Source organism: Nyctibius grandis, chromosome 4 (assembly GCF_013368605.1).
Source record: "Nyctibius grandis isolate bNycGra1 chromosome 4, bNycGra1.pri, whole genome shotgun sequence".
NCBI lineage: Eukaryota > Metazoa > Chordata > Aves > Nyctibiiformes > Nyctibiidae > Nyctibius > Nyctibius grandis.
Genome location: NC_090661.1, coordinates 100,161,972 through 100,182,918, shown reverse-complemented (window position 1 = coordinate 100,182,918; position 20,947 = coordinate 100,161,972). Strand labels below are relative to the sequence as shown.

General features: G+C 37.7%; 1 protein-coding gene across 7 annotated transcripts in view; it reads right to left on the bottom strand.

Moving 5' to 3' along the window:
• Positions 1-5,089: 5,089 nt before the first annotated feature.
• PLEKHA1 (pleckstrin homology domain containing A1) overlaps positions 5,090-20,947 on the bottom strand; it is a 39,932-nt gene continuing 24,074 nt past the window's right edge. For 2 of the 7 annotated variants that reach the window (XM_068398226.1, XM_068398230.1), the window contains exons 6-12: positions 19,157-19,288; positions 17,364-17,507; positions 16,304-16,372; positions 13,092-13,156; positions 12,184-12,247; positions 10,943-11,032; positions 5,090-7,600 (exon numbers count right to left, since the gene is read on the bottom strand). In XM_068398226.1, the coding sequence (XP_068254327.1) occupies positions 7,271-7,600; positions 10,943-11,032; positions 12,184-12,247; positions 13,092-13,156; positions 16,304-16,372; positions 17,364-17,507; positions 19,157-19,288 (894 nt within the window). In that variant the 3' untranslated portion in view covers positions 5,090-7,270. Of the gene's footprint in view, positions 7,601-9,727; positions 9,833-10,914; positions 11,033-12,183; positions 12,248-13,091; positions 13,157-16,303; positions 16,373-17,363; positions 17,508-19,156; positions 19,289-20,947 lie in introns of all 7 variants that reach the window. The other 5 variants (XM_068398224.1, XM_068398223.1, XM_068398227.1 and 2 more) reach the window with 5 other exon arrangements.

Below are 20,947 nucleotides of genomic sequence, written 5' to 3'. Positions count from 1 at the left end.
TGCTAATTTGAACAACTTAAATATGTATTTGTGTACACGTGGTTTTTCCTTGATGTCAGAGGGCAATCCTACAACTAGAAGCGCAAATATTACGCTGCAGGCAGGGACTGGAAAACAAGTGTCAAAGCTTCATAAATTACTTAATCTTAGAGAAAACAAACACGCTGCTGTGAAAACACGCGGTTGATACCCACCTGTTGAGAACAGACGTTACTTGGGTGTCCTGGTGCGCTCAGTTATCATTAGGAGAATGGGGGCAACAGGAATGTAGTGCAGCAGAGTGGCTGAAATTCTTAAAAGATGTGTTCACTACGTATATTGATATGCAAAATTACAGTCGTTTTAAATGCAAATCCCTAATTACAGTGTCAAAGGTACCACTTTGAAGAGCAATATTCAACTGCTACCACACCATTACACAGCGCCTTTACAAATGATGACCAGTTTCTTTTTCTCACACACGTTGCACAGAGAATCTGAAGTGGAAAACCAAGGCAGACATGTGGGACATGATTGAGTTACAGAGTAGGACTCACACTTCATTTTTCCAGAGAGTAGCCTTCATTACTTCAATGGAAGGTCTCAGAAGTACTTTAGCAGCTTACTGGCTTGGAGCATCAAATAGTTATACAGGTTGTGCTCCAAAATACAGATGAATATTAAGACATTAAATGAAACTGATATAAGGTAAAACTATACATAGCACAAAGGGCTTCATTTTTTTTTATTTAACTTTCAGATTAAAAATGCCCTGTCCAAATTTCCCCTTCTTGCTTTTCTTCCCTCTCTCCCACCTCAAATTAATATGGAATTTTGATTAAGAACAGTAATATTTCTGTCCCACACCTTCAGAGTGCACCTTTTTGGTGTGCTCACTAATTTCTCCATCCATTATAATATAGACTTCCTATAAAGCCTAAAAAAAATAGCCTTTGAATATCAACATTTCCTACTAATACAGCTATTTTTATGACAGGAGATACTCTGTGATGCCTTATGCACTTTTAACTCATTTCCATATAGAATTTTGACTTCTGAACCTATATATGCAACTGCAAAACCTCAAAGTCAAAAGCAGAATTATTAAAATGGCAGCTCAGTTAAAGAGTGAAGTTTCAAACTGGAGAGGTCCCCTCCTTCAATTTGTAGCCCCAATTACTCTGGTCTACCTCCAAACTCATATCTTTGTGTCATGTTATTTTGCCTACCAAAAGCAGCAGAGATGCTTCCTGTCCAGTCCAGTAGCTGAAGAGGTTGTACTCGGTTGAGACATTTTATAGTCCTTCTGACCAGCTGCTTCGTTCTGGATAACCAGTTTCCCAGGCACGTTCCAGAGTTTATAAACTGCAGTAATTGCAAGTCAAGTAGCTCAGCTCAAGACCTCTTAGTACCGAAAGTTACTGCCTTACGCTGCTAGACACACACGTCTTTCAAGCAATAATTAATGCTTTGAGCACACACATTTTATACAATCATCTAACATACACTTGCTTTTCATTCAAAAAAGGCTACTCTTATCAGACTGAGTATCTAGCTATTAGCAATAGGTTTCTCTTGTACTGGTTTATTATAGGAAAACATCAGTTCTTTATCACTGACATATTTCATTAGTGCTGTGGTTTGGGTTTTGCTACTTTGTAGTATGAAAAACCAGATTCTCCAAAGTGTCAGTTCTTCAATTTCTTCTTTTTCAACTATTTTTTACTGTACTCTGATTGCCTGTAATTGCTTTCTACAGTCAGTAGCATCACAAGAAGCCTCACTTTCACTATTCACTGGACAAGTTAACAGATTATTCACTTGTTTCCTGTATCACAGCTTCCTCAGGAGTAAACGGGAAGAGTAAACAAACAAGAGCAGCAGGGAGAAAGGGCGATCTTTTGTCATCAACCAATTTGCTTCCACTGCTATTCGAAGCTTACAAGGAGCAAGAGTTTAAAAAAAAAAAAACAAAAACAAACACTTTTGAGTAGTCCTGTGACTTAACAACTAGAGTTTCAAAATTAATTGTTAAGATATATAATTTAAAAGTAAATGCCCGATGCAGCTCATTTCCAAAGCTAGAGCATGACCTCCAGGTGGTGCTGGCACCCTGGTAGTCCATGAGGTTACAGCACCTGCCAGTTTGTTAAACTGTATTCTGGACTGTCACCCTTTGGCAGTTACTTCAGGCATCTGGCTTGCAGGTTTAGCAGTTAAATGTCTGCAAATTTCTTATTGTAATATGGTGTGTTTCAACTTATAACTGCAAAGAATAATTCAATTCCCTCTTCAGTAAAGGGGCAACAGCAAGTACACAGCAAATGAAAATGTGCCAGACGGCACGTAGTAAGACAGAGCATCCAAGTCATTTCAGGGACCACAGTTCAGGGCTCAGTGGGCTGTGAAAAATAACTTGAAAATAATTAGAGGGAAAAAAGTTCAAAGATAAACAGCAGAGAAGCATGCGATAAGATAGATGAACTAGAAATGATATTCTCAGCTCCTTTAAATGAGGTTAAGTTGCAGCCAGTAATTGCATTTTATTCTGACATTTATTACTAGGAAGAATAAACTGTATTGCCGTACCTGGATTAGAATCATAGAACAGTTTGGGTTAGAAGTGACCTTTAAATGCCATCTAGTCGGTAGTTCCCAGGGTCCTCCTTTCCACCCTTTTTAAAAATGGGTGCAATGTTTCCCTTTTTCCTGTCACCAGGGTCTTCATGTGAAAGTCATGACTTTTCAAATATCACAAAGAGTGGCTTGGCAACTACAACAGCCAGTTCCCTCAGGACTCTGGGATGCATCTCATCAGGTCCCATAGACCTATGTATATTCAGATTCCTCAGGTGGTCATGAACCTGATCTTCCCTTCCAGTCCAGGGAGGCACTTTGCTCCCCCAGTCCCTGCCTTGTGGTCCATCCACTTGAGAGGTGTGGGAAGAGAGGTTGCCAGTGAAGACTGAGGCAAAAAAAGTTGTTCAGTACCTCAGCCTTCTCCTTATCTGTTGTTACCAGTTTGCCAATCTTGCTTGTCACAGGGTTACACTTTCTTTGACCTTCCTTTTCTGGCTGACTTACCTGGAGAAGCCCTTCTTATTATTCTTTGTGTCCCTTGCTAAGTTCAGCTCTAGCCGTGCCTTGGCCTTCCTGACCCCATCCCTACACAACCAATGTCCCTATACTGTCCCCAGGATACCTGTCCTGGTGTCCTGCTTCCACTGCCTGTACATTTCCTTGTTGCCCTTCAGTTTGACCAGCAGTTCTTGACTCAGCCATGCCAGTCTTTTGTCTTCCTTTCCTGATTTCTTACACCTGGTCATTGAGAGCTCTTGCACTCTATGGAAAGCATCCTTAAAGATCTGCCAGCTCTGTTCTGCTCCCTGTTTCCTGAGGGCAGTTTCCCAGGGGGTCCCATTGACTAATTTCTTGAACAGCTGGAAGTTTCATTTCCTAAAATTCAGGATCCTGACTTTACTCTTCACCTGACCCATAACCCTCAGGACTGTGAACTCCACCAGTGTGTGATCACTGCAGCCCAGGCTGCCTCCAATCTTGATGTCACCGATTAGCTTGCTTGCATTGGTGACCATCAGGACCAGTATCACATCCCCTCTGGTACGGCTATCTATTACCTGGCTTAAGAAGTTATCCTCAATGCACTCCAGGAGTCTCCTGGACTGCCCACAGCTCGCCGTGCTACTTTTCCAGCAGATGTGGCGGTGGCTGAAGTCCCCCAGCAGGACAAGAGCTTGAGAGCACGCCTCCTCCTTTAGCTGGAGTAAGAAGGCTTCATCAATAGGCTCCCCTTGATGGGGTGGCCTGTAGTAGACAACAACCACAAGGTTCCCTTTGTTGACTTGGTCTCTCTTCTTACCCATAAGCTTCCAACCTGCTCGTGGCTGTTCTTCAGAGACAGCTCTTCACACTCTATCCATTTCTTGATGTAGAGGGCAACCCCTCTGCCCCTCCTTCCTCGCCTGTCCCTTCTGAACAGCCTGTAGCCATCGATAGCCACACTCCAGTCATGGGATTCATTCCAAGCTTCAGTAATGGGAACTAGGTCATACCTTTCTAGCAGCACAGTGGCTTCCAACTCACACTGTTTGTTGCCCATGCTGTGTCATTGGTGTAGAGGAAGTTCAGCTGGGCTGTTGGCCACGTCACCTTTTTAGAGGAACACCCCTTAATTCCTTTGAGATATTTCACTGGTGTTTCCCTGTTGGCTCCTATGACCTCAGGAGCCCCAGGCTCATCTCCGTAAGACTTCAAGTGTGCTGCAGTGTAGCCAGCATAGCTCAGAGCAACAGGCTGAGGGGCCTTGCTAGCACCCTGTCCCTCCAACCTTGGCATGTCATCGCACAACTTGTCATAGGCAAGCCTGATATTATCCCCCTCCCCCTTCAAGTGTAGTTTAAACCTCTGTTGGGGGCAATAGCAAGCACATTTTGATACTAGTGTAACTGCAGATGTGTACATACCTGGAATAATTCACAGTCAGAAGAGGTCACAGTCAAACTGGAGTTTGGGTAACTGTGTACAGCCTATAGAAAGTATCTTAATTACCGTTCCTTACCTGAAGCTTGCACACTGTTGAGACAGACCGATTAACTGTGCTGCTTTACAAAAGGGAAAAGCGGACTTGAGAAAGGCAGTCGCTCAAGTGTGATCACACTGTCTGCTGTACAGATAGTGAGGTGCTTCCAGATGTCGTATACGTGCTGTTATTTCAGGAAAGCATTTTTGAGAGAGAAACACTGTTATGCAACAGTATAATGCCAGAAAAATGCATGTTACATTTTGTAGTATTTTTTCCCCCTTTCAGACTGTGCCTGAGTGTTTCCAAATGGTTAAACTGACATTACTATGCATCATCTCTTCCCTTCCATTGATTAAAAAGAAACCTGATCGACTTCCCTTGCATATCATGTAAAAATTCCACAGAAGAAACCAAGAACAGAAAAGAAAAACAGCTCATTCTGTTCAATTTCTTTCTTAAGATATACAACCCAATCAGATTTGAAGAATTAAAAAGACATTATAGCTGGATAAGACTTAATCTGACCTCTTATATGCTAAACATGGTGCAAGGAAACTCAGTCAGACGTTATTTTAAGTTACCCAAACTGATTTATTGACAATTTAAATGTGACTATTTACAGCACTGTTTCTAAAATAATTTAACAATTTTCATAGATTTATAAAAGTACTGATAAATAGGAGACCCTGACAATTACCAACCACAAATATTTCCCTATGCTACTGAACTACAACAGCAGTTCTTTTCTTTTTTTTTCTTTTTCTTTTTCTTTCGTCTTTTTCTAAGTCCCATAATGGAGCTGCTTTACCTCCAACCCAATGTGTAAAACTGCCAATACCAAAATATAATAAAATGAACATGCAGTGTGAAAGCTGTACCAGAGAAGTGATTTCAGATGTTAGACTACAGTAAAAATATTTCAATGCAAAGTGTCTTCCACACAGAATGTACTTGTGAAAAAATAAGCTTTTAAAGAGCTATTGTTTTATCTTTATAGAAGTTAAAACCTACAATACTAGTTCAGACATTTACAGTAACTTCCAATTCTGTGCTAGTATTCACATATATCTAAAGAGTCAAACAAAACCAGTAATTTACAAACACCACTGCCTTAAGACAGCGGTTAGTTAGCTTATGGATAAAAAAAATGAAGGTGCTGATATAATGTAAGGTTTTGAAATTAGATTCTGTTTCATTCTTATGTCAGACCAATTATTCTATCCTTGGATCAACAAATTATTGTGGTAGAGCCATCCATATCTCTCAAGCAGGAAGTCAGTTTGGAAGTTGGAGAGAAGATGGACTTGTATGATATGTATCTTAGGTTCCAGTAGAGAAAAAAAAGTATCGCAAAGCTGGACAATCTGAATCACAATAAGCAGCAGCACGAAATATTTGTGGGGTTTTGATTAAAGCAAACATTTTTCAAAAACAACGAAAAGTACACACTCCATCTAATCCAATACTTGAAATGTAAAGGTTCTTTTCATTTGCATCACTGAAGCCCCATAACACAGTGTACACAAACAACAAATACTCATTTTTTAAAAAACATATATTGCACAGCTAGTGGGTGCAATACCAGAACACTGGTATTCCTAGCCTAAGTTTTCTATTTTAAATAACTGTTTCAAATTATGCTATTCAGAACAACTCCAAGCCAACGTTCAAAACCATTAAGAATGGTTTGTGTACATACCTAATCCAAAAGTGTTTCAACAATGTGAAAAAAAACACAGGCACTTAAGATCATTAGTGCACCAAAAGTTACAGGCCACAACTGCATGACTATGAACAGTTCAGTACCAAGAATGACAAAACTAAACAAGGCGGTCTTCTACTGATCAAATCTAGAAACAAGAACTGTTCACAAAACGCTGATAAGAAAACCATTCTCAAACCAGTAATCAAACAATGCGTTTAGACATTTAAGAAAAATAATCGCTGCAAAGCCTAATGTAACACAATATAAACCCTACCTGGTTCAAAAGATCTAAAGTGTCCAAATTTAGAAGTCCAATTTCTCTGCTCCCCCTCCAAAACACCATCACGTGCAGTCCATTAAAATTCAAATGTGCAAAAAGTTACAAGCCACCTTTAGGAGTGCATCAAAAACAGGATGACTATTCAAAATATTATTTTAGTGGAAATTTTACAGCACCATAATTAGAATTCCAAGGGAGTTCAGAATTCTTGTTCTGATAACAAATCAGTTGACACTGTTGATCCTAAAGAACAGAAGAAACATTTTGTGCATTTCCTGGTATCTGAAAGTCATGGAGAGAAATAATTCTCATCTATGCCCAAAAGCTTACTGTAGTTCAAAATGCAATTAAGTAATCGCATTTGTTGGCAATAAGTTCTCCAAAATATAGCATTAGTTGTAAATTTAATAAATTTGCCAGATTAGGAATGAAAAGTTGCTGGTACCTTGCTTACTCGCAGAAGTACTTTGTTTTTGTCTTTTGATTTTTTCTTTTAAATTGTGCAGTTTGGCCCCTCCCTAGTAAGTGATTTACTATCAGGCTTTGAGAAAATGCATAAGGTCCGTTTCTGATCCTCAGCTGAAAGGCAATATACAAACACGTTATATATACACATGTGTGCACAGAAACACACACATACATATATATAAAAATCAGTGTTCCGGTTTTTTGTTCTCATTTCCTATAATTTTCTTTGGTTAAAAGTCCGAGCAAGGAAATTAGAGGACCGAACAAATGGATCATTCTCCAAACACTTCCACCACTACACATCACTAACTGGAAGGCTTGCATCATCCAGATCCACAAGGCCAGGATCCTGTTCCTGAGTGCCATTTTTACTTTGGGGTTCCGAGAGGCCCCGTTCAGTCACTTTGGAAGCTGATTCTCTTGGAGTGACAACCTGGATCTTGTAGCTCCCTGGCCTGGCCTTGGTAAAAGATTCGTGAAATCCTCGCTTCTCCAGGGCAGGGTATTTGGCGTGAGGGTTTGGGACCAGAGGGCTGCTGTGAGTGGCTGCGGAATGTGAGGTGGCTGGGGCTGGGATGGCAGAACGGAGAGCATGGTTGGGTTCGGAAGAAGACTCGGTATGCTCCTGGAAAAGAAGAGCACGTGTCAGATGACATTATTGACGTCATGGTGGAAAGATGCAGTTTCAGATTTTGCTCTCAGAAAAAAAAAATGAAGACAGAAAATACACAAAGCAAAGCATCAGCCACAGCAGCAGGAGGCAGGTGCTTTCTCAAGGCGGCGCATTATTAAGTGCGAGCTTACAGCAGTATGTGACAGCAACATCAGTTTCTTCATTTGAAGAAATTAAATTTCTCAAATCAAGCTCAGCAGCTCTTTAGACTTTATAATATTGTCCAGCAAATTGAGGCTTCTCATTTTACTAAGATGTTAAGTAATCTTTTGAAGATACATACTTTAAAGGCCATTGAAAGTGACATCTTTCCAAGAGAAAAATGGATTCAAACCTATTCGTATACATCAGGCACTTATATCCTAAATCCTGAAGTAATGCACATTTCACTGTTCCTTTTTCTTGGGGTACCAATCTCCCCAGTTTGTTCCAGGGACCAAAGAATATATTGACTGTTTTATGCTATCAAGAGTGGATAACAATTTCCAAAGTTAATGGACCTAGAAAAGAACCTGATCTTTAATCTATTCCTTTTAATTGTCAAGTTATTTTCTTGTGTTAATTATTGCTAACTACCATTCTGTTGACCTTTACATAACTCTACTAGATTGATACTGTGAAAATAATCTTTCACCATTTTACTTACTGAGAGAAACAAGTTCCCAGACTACCTAGGAATGATTTAGATGTCTAAAGCATAGGCACAGAGTGCCATTTTAGATGTCCTAGGATATCCTGCCTGACCTACAGCTGTATCTCCAGCACAAAAAATTCCTCAGATTCTGCACTGTATCTCTCAGTTCCATAAGGATGTCTCACATACCTAGGGACATCTAAAACAGCGCTGGACACAAGTGTTAAATGATATGACCAAAATGATGTGCGATGACGCAGTGAATACTTCACTCTGCATGCACTAGGAGCCACAGCTGCTGCCACTTCTGCCATCACCAGTGTTAGTACATGAACTAAAGAAATCTGCAAACTTATGTGTACACAAATCAAGTCACTTTTCAAGCACATTTGTTAGCAAAAAAACCATCACAGATGTGTGTCCAAGATGCAAATATACATCCTAAATGAAATACTTATTTCTTCATAGCAGTTTTCCAAATTTCTTTTAGAATTCTATGACATGAATTCATAAATTTAATAATAAAGGATTCTGCTAAATACTGTTGTATTTCTTTTTACAAATTAACTCATATTTTTGGGTGAAGGAAGGAGCTGTGCAACTTTTTTTGGATTTCAGTTGTGTTCAATTTCAGCGACATATTTCACATTATTACATTGCTGTACTTCATACCTGGCTTGATACTCCACTTTTAAGAAAAACATTTGCTTTAGGAGAACATACAATTCAGTGATTTACCTACTATCCTTCTTATTATTAATAATTTTAGTTCAACAAATAGGACAAAAAAGATATTAGGACAAGATCTCTATAATAAACTTGTTGCTAAATTGAACTGAAGGATACTCAGATTTTACTGCCCACACTGACTGTAATTTCACAGTTAAGAGACTATGCTGCTATATTACTCTTAAGGTGTACTGCTTTGAACAGTGTACTGATTATACATTATAATGGTTCTATGTTTGAACTAATAATTTCATGCAGAAACTTATGAGCCATGCAAATCAGGCTACAATATTATCCTTCCAATTGCTAGAGTTATGACGTGCATTTTTTGTGTGCACGCATCTGTATTAGTTTGTGGGTAGCTGAAGTTTAATTTTGCTTTTGCGCAGTTTCAAAAAAAATGTAAAGTAAAATGGAAATATGAACTCTCATGCAAATTAATTTTAATACTTTCCTTTTAAAATTACATAACTTATGTTTAAATATATAGTATGCTTTGAAGTACAAATACATGTTTTTGCCATTTTTAATTTCCAATTATTTTAAAAGTAAGAGAGAAACAGTGTAAACCTGTAAGTGAATGATACGATTTATGAGTTAGTTTTCAGTAATGGTAATGACAGCAGGTAGCATTATTTTTAGTTTTTTATAGTGCAAATTAGTCTCTAGTCCTAGCCCTCTGTTAAGAAGGCAAGTTTACATGAGAGCCCACATACGTGCTGCATTCACCAGTTCTTGATGTATACCTCTGTATACAAGGATTCGACAGCCTTCTGGCCTGCCGCATCTGGAACACAGTGCAAAGCTAAGATTAGAGTAACCTATACTTGGGGAAAGAAGAGAAGAGAGGGAAAAAGAAAGAAGTGATGCAGACAGTAATAGCTAGATTGCTCAGTTAGCCCCACAAAAAACCAAAAGCATACACAAAGAAGAGTTATCTGCATATTTTCATTCCCCCAAAACGCAACAAAATTTACGATAGGAAGTTTTATTTAAAAGCATGAGGCAGCTCCCAGCTGCAAAAAATAATTGAGAGCTTAGATTGAGTTAACAGAAACACAACATCGATGCAAACGTGTAGTCAAAAGCCAGATTTAAATGATTAGATTTCGGATTATGGGGGTAATGATATATTCAGCTTATTACAAAATATCCCATAGCCAGAAAGTGAAAACCATAGCTTGCAACATCTGAACTGTAAAGTATTCCATCTGTTAAATCTGGACATACTTGGAGACACTGTGACACTACAGTAGCCTTCACATTCACAAGTGAATGTACTTTGTACTGAACCTCTAAGACAGTTCAAATGCAAGTATGTATGAAATGTTGGCATCTACATGGCTTCACAAAGAGCAAGGTTTGTCACAGTGCCTCAGTTCAGTAATGCTAGATGGTGTTCACACTATGTTTGCAACAGTAAAACTAATTCATGCGAGCAGAGATCTCAGAGAAGTTACTTTAAATTTCAATCTGTATCTGCATATACAATAAACTATCAACAGAGAATCACAATTTAGTAGCGGGAGTTGTTATAAACAAATTAGGATACTGTCATTTGATTGCAAAATTCAGCAATTGCCAGAAACACCTCGCAGGAATTAGAAAGTTTCAATTTTACTTCCAAACTAGTAGCAGCATAGTGACAAAGATCATACTGAACTCAGAAGAATTTTTCTAGGTTGCACTTGCATTATCTACATGTTCAAGACAATACAACGCACATAAAGTTACGTACATGTAAGACTAAGGTAAGTGCTCAACTAAAACCACAAAATATTTTATGCCAGTCTGTATGAAAGTTCATGCAAAGATGCCACATTACTACAGGACAGGATAGAGGACAGGCAAAAGGAAAAAACAACTAGAACTTAATGTGCTCAAGTGAACATCAACTAATCACATTTTCTCTGAAGTTCAGAATAACATACGGAAGCTGCTGATCTTCCAGGTCCCCGCTGTGCTACAATGGCCCCAGAAATTGCTTTTATCCAACTGTGCATGTCTTCTGGACTGTCCGCCTGGATCAAACAATATGCATTACATTTAACATAATCAGCTCTCAACTTGCCCAGTGTCCTGACCATCTGCATTAAAATGTCAGCCTTACCCTCCTTTAGTACTCGGTTATTTAAAGCCATAGGGACTTCCATTTCTTAACCCAGACATTTCTTAACACCTTACCCCAAATTTACTATTATATGTATATAGTTATATAGAATAATAAGCAAGAAATAAGTATTTTTAAACTATCTACATACTCTAGACTCAGATTTTTACTTTCAGCAAACAAAAAAAATTGAAGCACCCACAGAAATTCTTACAGGAGATGTGCTGACCCCTCTTAGCAGCCTCTGGCCAATGACATAACTTCTGTACTTTTCAGTCACTGTTGCACTTTACTTCTATGAGGTATTTACTGAAGAGTTAATCAAATAAAAATCAGTCTCTGTCAGGGGTCAGTTGTACATTTACTTAGAAGAATCCATCAAAGACGGAAGAGATTAACAGTGAATACCAAGGGTGTACATATCTGCGATAAAGACAGATAAAAAGCTAAAGCTATCTCCTAAAATTAGGTTGCAGCTTTATTAAACTAGCACATCCACCCAGCAAGAAACATCTGCAACATGTCACTTAATTATGTTCAGCTATAGGACAGCTCATAACTCAGCATCTGGCACCACTGCCTGTATCAGACTAGACAGGCCTTTCTGATCCTACAAGAGAAACTCAAAAATTATTTCTAGCACTATAAGCATCACATTCCACACAGCGAGGAAAAGCAAGACTTTGTGATTTGCATTATATCCAAGCATTGTGCTTTAGTAGGTATTCTAATGTGGCAACTAACTTGAATCTGAGAACTCAATTACTATACATAAAAATGCAGTCTGCAAAATAAAAGATTTAAAATATTGAGTTGATTCTACAGAATTTGAAAACCTGAATGCCAACAAAATCACATTAGGATTTATTTTTTATTGCTTTCATACGCTACCAACATAACAGTTGCTGTTATGTGGAATATTTCTCATATGCATCTTTTGGAAACATAATGAAGATCACATTCCCTCTGAAAATCACGGCATAGTTATATTTAACTTTTATTTAAGTAGTCTCCTGACTATGGCAGTCTCCTTGTTTTGCCCAAGTTTAAAAAAGAAATTACCTGTACATAAAAGGTTCGAGAAGTTGTTACAATTTCAAAGAGATTGTCTCTCATCATTATATCACTGTAAATGAAACACACACAAATACTTAAACAGTAATTACAACCTTCTATTTTAAAAAGACTCTAGGATGTGCGGAGAACCAGAGCATTTGCTGTCTAAAGACCTTTGCATTTATCACTCTACTGTTGTTTTTTTTTTGGTAAATACCAAGTAGAAAAAGAAAACCAGACTCTCTTACTTATTTTAGTCCTAAGACTCTTTAGTTTGTCAGTAGCATGTGTGCTACTACAGATATTTTTAATTGGAACATTCTAAGCCATATCATGTTAAGTTTAAAAATATTTATTGTTCTAGTCAAATATCTGTAAAATTTCACATTTATATTTTGTCATGTCTTTGCAAAATATTAGTCCTAAGCAGTAGCCTGCTAAAAAAAAAAAAAACCTACTACAAAGGCAATGAATTCCTTAGTATATTGCCATTTGGTGGAAGGGAAACAGCAGGAGGAAGAGTGTTCTCCTCTAAATTCAGACATTTAACATAAGGTAATGTCCTCTAAAGGTTTAGAGACTATATAAGCAGAATAGAGACTCCTAAAATTGCTGCCTCAATTCAGACAGCACCCATGCACCTCTGACTCATGACTGCATGATACTCCTTTGTTCCACCCTTGTCCAATGCATATACACATTCTACTGAATGTTACAAGTTTGAAACACACACTAATGCAGAACCCTCAAAACCAGTTTTATGCAGAAAACTACTTGCTGTCCTACAAATAGAGGCATGTGCATACATCAACCAAAGTTTTTAAAAAGTTCTCCGCTGTTTCCAATGAGCAGTCTAGCCATGACAAAGCAGCGTACTACATCCCATGTAATCACATCAGCGCTTCTCTCCTCACCTTTGTTTGCATTCCTGAACTTTATGGACCTCCTTAAGCGGTATAACCCTGAGAGGTTCCTTTTCCTGAAAAAAAAAGCAAAAATATTTCAGTGGAGTATATCTAACAACTAGAATATAGTCAAAAAGCCAGAGGTCAGGACAGCTGACAGCAGCAGACTTATGCAAATGAGACTTTCAAGGCAGTCACTTATGCAAAAGGTGATGTCAACCAAAATTTAATTTGCTTTTGTAAGTATCAAACCAACCATGGCACTTACAACAAAGCAGAGGTGAAATCAAGAAGTAAAAAACCCAAATGCATTCATTCAGCTTACAATAATGGAGACAGCCACCCCTGTCCCCTTCCCCCAACCAGATCAGAAAATTGAATCTGGCCTCAAGCAGCTTATTTCAGTAAAACCATGATTATATTCATTTGCTATGAAATGCTACAATACAAGACGCTTTGTTAGTTGTACTGCATGACATGGCTTTAAATAAGATTAATTGTGTATTATTTTTAATTGCACTGAGTATAAGATAAAGAAATCAATTGTACCAAAACCTGTAAAAGAGCAAGTACTCTTAAAGCATGGAAATTCTGTTACCGTAACAAAAATAAGCATTACAATTCTGTCAAAGTTTCACACAACAGGCAAAAAAGTGAGAACATTCAAACAGCAATACTTCCACTTTTGCCATGACAACATAACATCATACATACTATTATTTTCCTGTGGTTGTTGCAGTAAAACACAAACAAACAAAAAACTTATTTTACCTCCTAATGTGTTTCTTTAAACAATGTTACAATGGACTATTTGGGTTGGCTTCAGCTTATAGACAAAACAAAAGCTGTCAGCTCTGGAATGACTTTCTCTACAATTTCTATTACACATACTTAAGAGAGTTATGTTGTTACAGCAAACAGCAAATATCACCTAAATATAATCATTCTCAAATGTCAGTTTTCATTAGAACTCTTGTGTCTATAGCAGAACAAGTGTACAGATTTTAAAACTCAGTGTTTTCAGTTTTTTTGCCCATCTTCCTCCCTCCTCTTCCTGGGTTCTCTCATCCATTACAAGAGCTTTCAAATTAGTACATCAAATGTGAACTGCAAGATCCGTCCCTGGAATCAGACACCCATTGCAGGGAAGACCTCAGCTCAGAAATTATATAACTTTCTGAGTCTGATATTGCCTGTATTCCACTAGGCTCCACCTGAAGACTGACAAGGGCTCTTCCTCAAACTGAAAAGAGGAGATTGGGGAGCAGGAACAACATGACACCAAACCACCACAACAACAACAAAAAAACCCCAGAATCCGCAGATTTTTCAATTTAAAAAACCCCAACATTTTTTACTTGAGAGCAAAAAACTTGGATATATTTCTACAGATGCAAAACAGCAGCATCTCACGATACCCAGTAATAGTCATCTGAAGCACTGGTGAGCAGGCTGGCTGCCAAGACAAACTAACTTCAAGTAAGAGCCATACTTGACTGAAGACTGCAGCTACTGGGAGCTGAAGACCAACAGAAAGAAGTTTTCCAGAAATAGAAGTCTGATGCTACACTAGCTGAATATGACCTCCATGCCATAGCCTTCTTAACCGCAAAGGCACGACAAACAATCGCTATTGAACTTCTTTCCTATCTTTGTGTTACTCTCATTAGGAACAGGAGATTATTAGGGAAACAGAGACCCCACACATTGCTGAAAGAAATCATTCACCACCTGAAATCTTCAGAAGAGAGCACTTTACCCTTTTTGTGTTTGTAGGAGACAAACAAAAGTCTGCTGGACATATGGTTAAGTTGTTGCAGGTGTTTTCTTCTTGGTGGGCTTGTGCTCTGTGAAAGTTTGTCTCTTTCCAGTACAGATTAAATGTCTCTCCAACATGTATGTTTCAGATAAGGCAGATCCCAATTGTTTAAAAAAAACTATATGAAATATGATGATCATGATTGGGTTTTCTAACCATGGAATTCTTTGATTAGCCACTATAGTCCAATAAAAGGACACTATATTCTCTATCAATACTTACTTCCCTGAAGAAGGATGACTCTCTTAAAATGGAAAAAATACTAAAAATTGTGAAGCAGAATCTACTGACAGCTGGTCAGTTCAGTACCTTCCTCAAAGTGCAAGGGGATATTAGCCTGAAGAATAGAGGGCAGTACAAGATTTTATATTGTTCAAAATAGTTAAACTGGAAAGGAGCATAATGAAACACTAGAAGTGTATGCATTTCTACCAGCCTTCTAGTATACTCTCACACGGTACAATTCTTCACTGAGTTAGGATTTGCTTATAAGCCATCTGCACTCATTTTTTTTTTTTTTTTTTTTAGATAGAGGGCTTATTATAGGCAATGTGTCAGAATTGTGTTATGCTGACAGTTTAACAAAGACAATGATGCAAGATCAAACTCCTGCTAGTCATATTCCCTCATTAAAAGTAAAGCAAAAGTTCTCTTCAAAAACAGCCTGAAATTTGGTTTCTTGACATGTAAACTCAATTTTCCTTGATTTATAATACTCTACAACTCAGACTTTATTCCTTATGTACAGATGTTCTCGTGTTTAGTAAGTGTGGGATTCCTTTTTGGGGAAAACAGACCATCTCCAGTACCAGCCACTTGACTTTTAAATGAAGCCTGAAGGCACTAACATTTGGTCAAAAGTGGTCAAAAGGTTCAAGAGTGATGAGTGGGGAGGACAGATCATGAAACCGAAACAAACTGTTTTGTGTTGCTTCTGAACAGCAGAGTCTTTGCCTGTCTTGGCTGCCCTGGTAAAAGAAGTGTGTGGGGAAAGATTCCATTCATTTGTATGATAAAACACCCCGTAATCCTAACTTTAAATTAATAATTGCAAGATTACAGTTTTGTCTCTCTACATAATGATCAGCTGTTTCAACAACATAATTAACTATATGTGAGTACAAAGTAACACAAGGTACTAATACAAAAATCAGGGTGATTGTAGAATAAATATATCCTATTACTGTTCTTCAGTGCCCTACTGACAGGTTTCCAAACAGAAGACTGAAGACTGACTTAACAACCACCCTATTAATTTTTTGTTCTTCCTGATCATGAAAAGTTATTACAGTACAGAGCTAAGAGTTGCAGGATCAGCACAGCACATTTTTCAAATACAAGCGTATTTCTTTAGATGTTCTTGCAACTATCGCTGGAAAACAACACACATTTGGAAACTTACCAGTTCAGACTTGAAATATCCTATTGTGTTTTCATCTAACTGAAAGTATCTTCTCTTCCAGTTCTTCATCTGTTAAAGGAAAAGAAATATTTATGTATTTTATATTCAAAATACAAATATACTTACATGTTGTATATCATTCATATATTTACATCCTTAATCATATTTATAATTCTAGTCTGTTTATGATATTGTATAATTCCAATTTATTTATAATTATTCATCTATAATATTTATAATTTTTACATATTACATGATTAATGTGTGTTGTATATATTTATATAGTGCCCCCAAAATAATTCTGCAAGACTCTGTCCAATTTTTTTGAAAACTGCAAAAATTTAAAATTCTAGATGCTACCATTTTCTATTATAAGGATTTTTGAACAATCTCCACCAAAACTGTAGCAACTTAGCAGCACAAATACCCCATAAGAAATGTTAAAAGACAGTACATTAAAGGTTTCTAGTTTATTTTTAACTAAAAAAAAGGCATGTTACAAAAAGAAGCTTCATAATCCAAGATAAAATGAGTCTGAGGACTCAGGAAGCATGTTTATCTTGCTTAATCTAAACTATCTGTTCCTTCTTTGAGCAAAGCTTCATGTGAATAGCTCCACTTGTGTTAATGAGTCTGACAAGTTGTACAATTCTTCCTCTGAACTGAAAAATTAGCTTTTTCTAAACATTTTAGTGATTTTAAAAACCATGCAGACATTGAACTTCTGCCTTAATTTAGGTGCTTCTAGGAAGTGAAATAAGGATCTCTACATAACTGTAGAACAGAAGAATTCCTAGTTGCATGCACCAACCATAATGTGAAAGTCTTGGTGCACACAACTTTTTCTCTCCAAAACACCTCCAACAACATAACACTGAAGAAAGTCATGAAAAGAACTAACACAGACATAAGTTTTATCTTTAGCCATCCTTAATATTGTCAGTAGTGCTAAAGTTACTGGTAATTATGTCCTTTTTTTAATCATCTACTTGGTAAGTACAACTACCACCTTAGGACCTTTGTTCTCGCTTAATGAAACACACTGATCTCAAATACTTACCACTGCTCCTTGTTTTACACAGTAGCCAGCTTTGATAATAGCGTTATCTGGGGGATGCTTAGCAGTAAAATAAGGAAGGTGACTTTGTGACCGTTTCAAATAATTCCTATCACCCCCTTCACTGCACTCACTGATTTCTTCTTTCTAGAAAAAAGCAAGAAAGTTCAGAATATTCCATTTTTTCTAAAGGTCAAAGAATAACTATACTGGTTATAATAGGAAATAATTGTATCGTCCCACGCTCACAAATCCCATTTCCAATTTGTTTGAAAGGATAAAATATTTCAACTGATTTCTAGATACAACTAATGAGACTCTCCAAGGGCTCTGGTTGAGTACTTGCGAGCTACACTAAGAAAGTGCTGAATATTCTCAAACAATATTGAGAGACAGTCAATGAAGAATGTTACAGACCTAAAACCAAGATATATGCATGTATTTAGTGCAAACTCATAACATGACTTTAAGGGCAAAACACCAGAGGTGGCTACAGCAAAGAAAAAGCTATTTCTAGACCACAAGACACATCAGAATTCACCAACTTTTTAAATGCAGTTCAGGTGTATACATGTCATTTACACGATATCAATCCAATCTGTAACTATTTTCAGCTCAGGGAACTTCCAGAAACAGACACAGGTCTGAATCTTTAACACTGCACAGATTCTTCTTCCATGAGCTTGTCCAATCTCTTCAACTCAGAAAAGTTTCTTGCATCCATGCCATCTTTTGGCAAGGAGTACCTTATGTTTTATTACTCTCTGAAAGAACTCCTTCCCTTTATTTCACCTGGTTACACCATTAGCTTTGTTTAAAAGCCCATAGCTCTCATAGTGGAAAAGAAAGTTTACACCATCCACTTCTGCCAGTCATGATTTCGTGGAGCTCTTGCATCCTCCTTTAGTTATTTCCTTTGCACACGAAAGGGTACTAGCCTACTGAACTGTTCCTCATATGGACACCATTCCACATGGACCAATCATCCTTGAAATCTTCCTCTGAACCTTTCCAGTTCTAGTTTTTAAGATGGGAACAAAACTGGACACACTAATCAAGGTCTGGTTAAAGACAGGAATCATACAGCAAAGATGTTTTCAAGTTTGCTCCTTATTCTTTTTCTAGTAACACCTAATATCTGTGGATTTTTTCTCCACTGTTACTGAACACTGAGATGATTTTTTTTTTAGTAAAACTGTAACTCCTACCTCTCACTCAAGCGGAAATGGTTATTTCACAATCTAGTATTTTCTACTAAAACTAAAGATTGTTTTTCCCAGAATCCCTTACATCACATTTATTTTCATGGGATTTCACCTGCTTATCTTATTTGTTCACAGAGGCCATTTCATAAGGCCTTTCTGCCATAGTTTAATCTGCTGTCATCCTCACTGCCTCTAATAACATGGTGTATATATTAATCAGCTGACTTAATCACCTCCCTTTTTACCCACTTTTCCTGACAGTTAACAATGCCAAAGTTGTCTTTTTAACACCAACAATTAATTTCACACACACAAAGATGTTTTCAGCATACTGATATCTGTGATTAAAAAAATCAATACTCAAGTAATTCCTTACAGTCTTCTATAATTCTCTATAATCTTGTATAAAGGGAATAAAATCCTCAAAACACAAACCCTAGTCAGTATCAATAAAAGGTGCACATCAAAGTATAAGTCCTCTGAACAAGGTGAGAAGTTGACAGCTGTATTGTGATGCATAACCTATTCTCAGCTGCCAAAGAACAAAGCTTCCTCTATCAAACACCACCACACTTGTCTTAAGGGTATCACCTGGGTAGGTGTAATGATAGGAACACCGCCAACAATTTCTGTCCTGTAAGACACTTGCTTCTTTCCACCTGGGCTTTCAGCTTGACGATTTGCATTATCCATTTGACACAGAGGATCAGACTGCTTTGGTACCTGGAAGTGGAATATGATAATTAACATAAAAAGTTTTATGAAGACCTAAAAAAAGCCCCAATCATTATTCAAGCATTTTTTATTTGTCCTCAGTAAGATTTAACACAAAGCTCTCTAATTGTAAAAGGCTAGAAATAGCTTACAAGAAAAGCTGTTGCAATGACTATGATTTAGTTCTTAGAAGAAAACTGGTGCCAATAAAGATATTCCATCAGGTCTCTTGAAATCTGAAAATCAACTCCCAGCTTTGTCAGAAGTGCTATACTTGATCTTCAAGAAGCATTGCTAATTTGTGGAAGAACTGGTTCATTATTTTTCACTTCCTTTCAGTTTTAGTAATAAGTGCTTTAGCCTGGAGACACCCCACTGCCTGTAGAGCTAGCACAGTAAGGCCACCAACACAGAGCTACAGTATTGAGACTTCTGTCAAACAGGATGCCTGACCAGGATGACATTTGCACTCACATTCCAACACTTGGCATGAAGACTGTGTGTACTGCCTCCATTAATCCTACATACATTGCTCAATTCTGTCCAAAATGACCCTACCTATTTCTAACTATTAGATAATTCTCTCAAATGTGGAACTAAAAAAAAAAAACATCAGAACACCACAGCAATTTAATCTCCCCAATAAATGTCTTGATCTAAAATGTTTACTCAGATTGCTGAGTTTGTGCAAGAAGTAAACATCTGTAACTTAAGAAGTGCACTAACAATTGGCTAAGATATTTTCCTTTATAATCTCCTTTCAGCCCTAATATTAATATAGTAATTTTGTAGTGACTTCAAGAGATCAATAGTCTCACACCAAAATATCCTAGCCAGCAACCTACTCAATATTTACATAGGACACCCAAGTTGCTTCAGCAAGAAGGGACACGCAAATCCCCTTTACACAGTGCGTTACCATGCAAGACTGGGGCACCTTCAAAACTTGAAATTGAACTGATCTAGACAAAAACAAAACCACTTTATAGTCTGCTGTCATTCTAGTTCCTATGCCCAGCACTGCTTATTTTACAAAAAAACAGCCTGCAAAGAAGTACAAACAGTTCTGAGAGCACAAATGTCAGCCTGGGACAGCTTCCTCCTGGCCAAGGGAAGGTGGCACTCAGCAGCTTGCGCAGCTGTGGCATCAGGCTCATTCTCTCACTTCCACTGTCCCCTCAGCCTTGCACACCCCCCAGCTTTGCTAGCACAGCTAAAAGGTGACTCCATTCACAGCCTCTGGCGCTGAAGGATAAGACATTCTCCTAGTGCACACAGATCATGGGCCTCAGCCTTTCGAGAGAAGGACCTTGTAGCTACAGCTTCATGGACAAGTGCTTCAGCCATCAAACTCCTACTTAAAATGTTACAGACCAAACCCACAACCACCTTCTCACATGAATGCGTTTTCAAACAGTACTCAAATAGGTACACAATGTGCTAGACTGCAAAGGTTCATCGTTATTTTGAAATTACCAGCACCCAGAGTACTCAAAATGCAACGAAATCTTGGACGATTACAGTCGACAGCAAGTAATGCTCATATGAAAATTAATAATTGAATTATCTTAATTATTTGATTAAATAATTGGTCATACTAAATAACCTCCGAACAGATTAACAGTTCAAAGGCTTGTTCCTTCAAGGACAAAAAATACTATTGATTTC